At 40.6% G+C, this 6,333-nt stretch overlaps 1 protein-coding gene across 1 annotated transcript in view; it reads right to left on the bottom strand.

The window, feature by feature from the left end:
* Window positions 1–2,579: 2,579 nt before the first annotated feature.
* LOC122065322 (insulin-degrading enzyme-like 1, peroxisomal) overlaps window positions 2,580–6,333 on the bottom strand; it is a 58,624-nt gene continuing 54,870 nt past the window's right edge. The window contains exons 12-13 of the mRNA XM_042629109.1: window positions 3,284–3,406; window positions 2,580–3,145 (exon numbers count right to left, since the gene is read on the bottom strand). Of these exons, the coding sequence (XP_042485043.1) occupies window positions 2,894–3,145; window positions 3,284–3,406 (375 nt within the window). The 3' untranslated portion in view covers window positions 2,580–2,893. The remainder of the gene's footprint in view (window positions 3,146–3,283; window positions 3,407–6,333) is intronic.

Raw genomic sequence — 6,333 nt, 5'->3', positions numbered from 1 at the left:
AAGTTCTAGTTCTCGGCTTAGGTCTAGGTGACAAGAACAAGTTATGAAGCATGTATTTCAAGTTCAATTTTTTTTCTTCAGATTTGTTTTCTCTAGTACTAGAAATTTCAGATTTGGTTTATTCTAGATCTGGTTTTTAGTATTGGTAGTATTTCAAATTGATCAAGTTTTCAGTTCAAGGGTTGAAGTTCATGTAAGTAGGCTCCCTCAGCAATCTTCTCTCCCCCCTCTCATTCCCTCTTTTGACTACCCTTTATTTCTTAATTTAGGATTTTAATTTCAGTTGTTACATTATTGCTATCCCTTTCCCCCAAGATTCATTGCTAGTGTATGTGTTGGCTTTGCCCCTCCTAGCCATAGAACCATCAATTTATTGCTTTTATTTTAATTGTCTCCCTTTCCCTAAAGCCAAGTAGAGTAACCCTTGTAAGAGTGACTCTCTGGTCAAGTAGGAAAGCTCATATTATGATACATCCCTCGGGCTAAGTAGAGAAACCTACTTGTGAGTCTCTCTCTAGCTTTATCCCATTTCTTTACTTTATTTTTATTTTAGCATTTTTTTCCTTTATTGTTTTTTTTTAATTGCGTGGGTTGTTTATTTTCAGTTATTTATTTATTTAATTTTAATTGCGTGGCTTGCATCTTTAAATTCTTAGATGACGAATGGTTAGGACGTTATTTTAGATACATATGTTTAGGATGGTAGTTAAAATTAGATCACAATCATTAATCGGTTCACTTTCGCATTATTAAAAGAAGCAAAAAAATAAAGTGGCTGCTCTCCCTGTGTTCGACCCATAGCTACACTGATCCGTACGCTTGCGGTTACATTTAATATCTCAAACAGAGACCACCTCCACAGACTCAGATCTCGAGCTGTTGCCTGAGCCTGAGCTACAGTCAGAACTGGAGCTGTCGTCGAAGCCCTGACTACTGAAAGTATCACCACTGGAGGACGAGGGATCAAGAATCGGGCACTCAGTGTGGTTTTCCCCATGCCTCACTGTCATCAAGGGGTCTGGTTGGGAGAATCCAGGTCACACGCGAACGCCATATCAGGATCACCGGGACTAACACTGGGGTACGTGGAGGGCTACGCAGAGGATCGGCGAGTCACAACCATTACATGATCTTACTTACTTGTGACAAGATGAGCTTGTAAAGGACAAGCTGGATGTCCGCACCGGGCTGCTCTAAGGTTCTGAGGATGTCCGCACTGAGGATAGGAGCGAGCTGAGCTGACTTTATTGCAAATGACAAGGCTTCTGAAAAAAAACGTACCCTATTGCAATGGAGAATGAACGGCTGGATCTGGCTGAGATCAATGGTGAACAGGAGCGGTCTTTTTGCCTGCCCGAGGTGAAGTAACGGCTCCAAGACACGTGGCAGGACGAGCGCATTTTGCGCTGAACAAATGACGCATAATCGAAAAAGTCAACGGAATTTAATGCTCTAGCTGTCCGAGCCGAATCGCTAGAGCGGGGGGCTGGTGATGAGGGCATTTCTCCCTAACCATGGCACGGGCAAGGAGCGTCCTGACCAATGCTACACTAATACCTTATCTCGCCGCGTTGCCACCTCAGCCCTCCTTTAGGCTGTGCTGCCACCTCGGCCCTCCTTTAGGCCGTGCTACCACCTCGGTCCTCCATCAGGCCGTGCTGCCACCTTGGTTCTCCATCAGGCCGCGCTGCCACCTCGGTTCTCCATCAGGCCGTGCTGCCACCTTAGCATCCATCAGCCTAAGTTGTCACCTCGGCATCTCATCTGGCCGAGCTACCACCTCGGCCCTACGTCAACAATAAGGTTCCCAAAAACGTGCTCTCGTCCACTTCTCCATTCAGGGAACGTAATCCCTATTCATAAGAACATGACTCTATCCACTACATGTCACCATAGACATCTACCCCTCACACGATTGGCATTTTCGAGATAAGAGGGGAATATTTCCCTAGTATACCCTAGGATCTGGTATATTCCCAACATTAGAGAGCCATTACCCTCAAGGACTCTATGCCTAATAGGACTCTCTACAAACGTCTCCCATCCTCCCTTCATCAGCAACCTATAAATATCAAGGTAAGCCTCTCTCAAGGGGGATAGCTCACTTCTTTTATTGAAAAAACTCTCTTCAGCATCTGCTGTGCAAAGATCTACCTTAGGCATCGGAGAGACCCTTGTCGGGTCAGCCCGACTCTCCCCTGTCTTCTCTTCTGATCATCCAATCAATTTTTGCTGCATCAGATAGGATTTGAAAATCCATCTTCTTTGAGATTGGATCCAAGCTTAGGTTGATCCTCTATTGCCCAGTTTTTAATTACCCAAAAATCATTTCCCGAGACCTCCCTTATTCCCCCACCCTTAGAGTTTTGCCGCTCTTCTTGCGGCTCTCCTTTCGTTGTTTGTCAAGCTTTTATATTCCTTTCTCTTTTCTTTCCTTTCGATAATTCCCCCCCCCCCCCCCCCCACAACCCAACCCAACCCAACCCAACCCAACCCAGCCCCAAAAAGAAAAAAGGAAGAGCATAGGGTGGCTCAGGCTAAAGCTTATCTCGGACAGAATTAGATATTTAGAAACAGTATTGCACCAACAGAAGTTAAAATCTTAATATGAAAACAATTATAAAAAACATAAATTCCAAAAAAAAAAAAAAAAGTTGAATAGTAAGAATTGTATATTTTTACACCTATAGACTAATGATTCAACATAATATGGTGAGAGGCTGTAAAATATGATCATGCTTCAACACCTGCATCGAAAATCTTCACTCTTCTAGAGCACCCAATGACTTGTTTGGGCTTTATTAATCAATCTTTCAGCCACAATTCTGCTTAGCAAGCATTGGCCAGCTATGATTGTCCTTCTCCATTCTGTACATCAGCTTGGGTGAAACATTTACAGTTTCATGTGACCAAGGCCTCCTTTGAAAGAACCATAAAGAGGTCTTGATCTTCTAAAGCTGAAAATATCATCAATTCTAACAGATGGCAACTGATTCTGCTGCCCTTTGGCTTCTTTGTATGCAGCAGAATGTAAGGCTCCATAAACTTGTACACTCAGCACCTTTCTCTGAGGTGCTCCCATTTTTATGTATTCATTGAAGAAGCCGACCAAATCCTGCTTGCTCAGCTGCTTTAATGCTGCAATCTGTTTATTGAAACAAGTAAAAAGTGAATACCAGCTGATTTTGTCTTGGGCAGAAGGAAACAAAAATGCCCTCACGGAGATAATCACTGAAAGTTAGATATAAAGCATTAAGTGGCATCTACGGCAATGAGTTCAAACCTCGGATTCTTTACGATCAAACTTGAGGGTGCCATCAAAAATTTCTCGCCAGTAAAATGCAGATTCCTCCCGCAAATTCTTATGCTTTTCAAGTTTCATATCAATCAGTGCATTTACATTGCCCTGTTAAAAACCAGTTTCAGTATATATAGAATCACCTTAAATTCCAAGATAGCTCTTGATAATGAACAAGACAAGATATGACTGTCGCATGTAAGATGCATTATTACAGATGGGTGCAGATTTCAGGCACACAAGATTGGAAGCCAACCCAGCACAACTACCACATAGCTGGTCAGTTAGAAGACATGTCAATATAATGCCTGGGAAATTTTTTGAAAAATTGAAGTCCATTTGGGACTTGGAAGAACAGGGACCATTGAAAAAATAGGGGGAAAACCTTGTGGGCAATACAGTGGAAAGGGGCCAATAGATTTAATTTCGACTAGTATGTAAATCCAGTTGGAAACAAGCAATAAACTGATAGTACACAAAAAAATTTATAGCGCAGTCTGATACAACTTGACACTGAAAAGCTTCCATAGGGGTTTCCTGAAAACTCTGAAATAGCTGAGCCACAACTGATGGTCATAGCACAAAGTTATCAGTTGGTCACGGTGCACACAATCTTTTAGGCAGAAAAATTAAAGAGTTCAGTCCAGTTGCAGTTACATTAGAGATATAGTTAATTACAACCACAAAATTCCCCTTGGAGCAATAAGTTTGCCTCCTGAACAGAGAGAGACAGGAAAAAGGCATGGAACCATGATGAAGCTAACTTCTAACACATAAAAAGCATGGATGCACAGAGTCCAGATCAAACCAGAGTTATTTTCTATAACTTCAATTGGTGAGTATGACCTTTCCTGTTTAGCCAACTTTTAATGTGGTTTTAGGATTAATCATGCAGTGAATTGGTGGCACATTCACAACTATTCAATAAAGGAATCTTAAGGCCTCTAATGATCTGTAATTGCTAGATCAGAAACTTCATGCTACAATGACAATTTATTATGTGCCTAGTTATGTGTTAGCCGATATTGGGTTAAGTTAGTGCACGTAGGTGTAGTGGTAGAAGTTGTACCTAAACGGTAAGTGAATTAGGTAGGTGTGTAACTGTTGCCTCTCTTATGTAGCCTATTTATTAGCAAATAGAGTGAAGAAAGGATATGAAGAAGATAATTACCAAAATTTTCTCTTTAAGAGAAGGACGCCCGGCTTCGTCCATAAAGCCAAGAGGTTGGCTGCCTCCCAATTATCCAAACCGCACTTGTTTCCTATTTTCTCTCATTTTCTCTATCTTATTTTCCTTTTTTCTCTATTTTGTCTCTACCCTGGCTGTGTACGTATCACAATTGCACCCAATAGAAAAACACAGAGAATAAACAAAATGCATCAAAACCTTACCATTTTCATGTTGAATCCCTGCAACTTCACCAACCAAGAAAAAAAGAGGAGAAATGAAACCTTCTGTTGAGCAATAGAAGACCATGTCACTAGGAGCTGGGAGTTTTGCAAGTTTCGACATTGTCAAGAGGGATTTTACCAAAAGCTTGCAGTTTTTGGCCAAATCACTTGGTTTCTTCCTATTTTTTGGAATTCTTCTAATAATTCACCCTTCCACAGCTTCGTGATTGGAGCTTGAAGGTGATGCAGATTCATGACCAAAATAGGCTTGTTTTATTAGGAATAAGCCTAGGGTTGGGTTCCATATATGTTGGACCTTTGATCCCATGTGTTTTGAGTTTAATAAGCCACTTTTATGAGCCTAAAAAATGGGCATTAAGGTTGCATACGGGATTACTAGTTTGTTTCCCTTTTAGTTAGGTTTGATTTAAGGTATATTTGTTTATTTAGGAGTCAAGTTATTAGTTGAGTCAACTCATTAATAGTTAATTTCTAATTTCAGTTAGTTTCTGATTAAAAAAAAAAAAAAACGATTTTGATGAACAAATTAATGGCTGCTTCTATTGTCTTCTCCATGAAGAGTTGTCTCGTGTTTGATCAAGGCTGATAGAATTGGTGTTTGATCCAATTGACTCTCTGCAATGTGAAGCTTGAGAGGTCCTCTTCCTTAGCCTATCTTCTTCTCCTCTCAATCACACAAAGTGCTACTGATCTTCTAAAGCTCTATAGGTAATGAATTTAGTTTTCCTCTCAGTTCTGCCCGGAAAATTGCAGATTCTGTTAGCAAATTTCAGAACCTGCCCAGACCTAACCAGCCACCAGTTTTAGATGAATTTTGGACCGAAGTTAGGGCCTACCTAGGGGGGACTTGACCCAAAGGGGAGCCTTTTCTGTCCAGGGGTATGAGAGATATTAAAAATCTCACATTTCTTGTCTTCTAGTGATTTCTGCAGTCTGAACCTGAAATTGATAGAACTGTTTTGGTCTATTCTGGTTTCTATGATCTACCATGGTTTTGTTCATGTTGAGTGGACTGTTTGAGACTTGTGTCAATCCCTGTCAGGCCTTACTCATCAGACCACTGATCTGATCTGAGAGTACCTAACCACTGACATCGATAGCTTGCTGGTTTATCCGATCTGGTCCTTCTATTCTGACCTGTTGTGCTGTTGTTGGGCTATTCTTGGTTGTTCTTCTGATAAAAAAAATCCTGCAGTTGAAGGCTGGGTAGTTTATCTATCCTAGTCTACATTAGAAGGTTATGGTTTTTTTCTCCAAATCTAATATTTAGAATAATTAATAATATAGACATAGTTCTGGGCACCAAATATGTCGTGGGATACATATGTGCTGCATTAGAAGGATCATCACCAACATCTTTAGTGGTACACGGCTTGTGGATTAGGACCAAGAAACTCCATGTGGTAGTGAGTGGTGAGTGCTGTGTACTTGTATTTCCCTAACCTAATGTATGTTTTGATTGTATAGTTACATTTCCAATAGTTAAATTATATGCAATAAGTGCATCTAATAACCTAGTGTACAGTATTCGGGGTACACTAGCAAACTTGGCTCAAATCATAAGTACCATTTTTCTTTTTTCTTTTTCATGGAATAGGTGTAAATGGTAAAAATAGGCAGCA

This window comes from Macadamia integrifolia, unplaced genomic scaffold (genome assembly GCF_013358625.1).
Source record: "Macadamia integrifolia cultivar HAES 741 unplaced genomic scaffold, SCU_Mint_v3 scaffold1972, whole genome shotgun sequence".
Classification (NCBI taxonomy): Eukaryota; Viridiplantae; Streptophyta; class Magnoliopsida; order Proteales; family Proteaceae; genus Macadamia; species Macadamia integrifolia.
The sequence above is the reverse complement of the archived record's forward strand: the minus strand, read 5'-3'. Positions and strand labels throughout refer to the sequence as shown.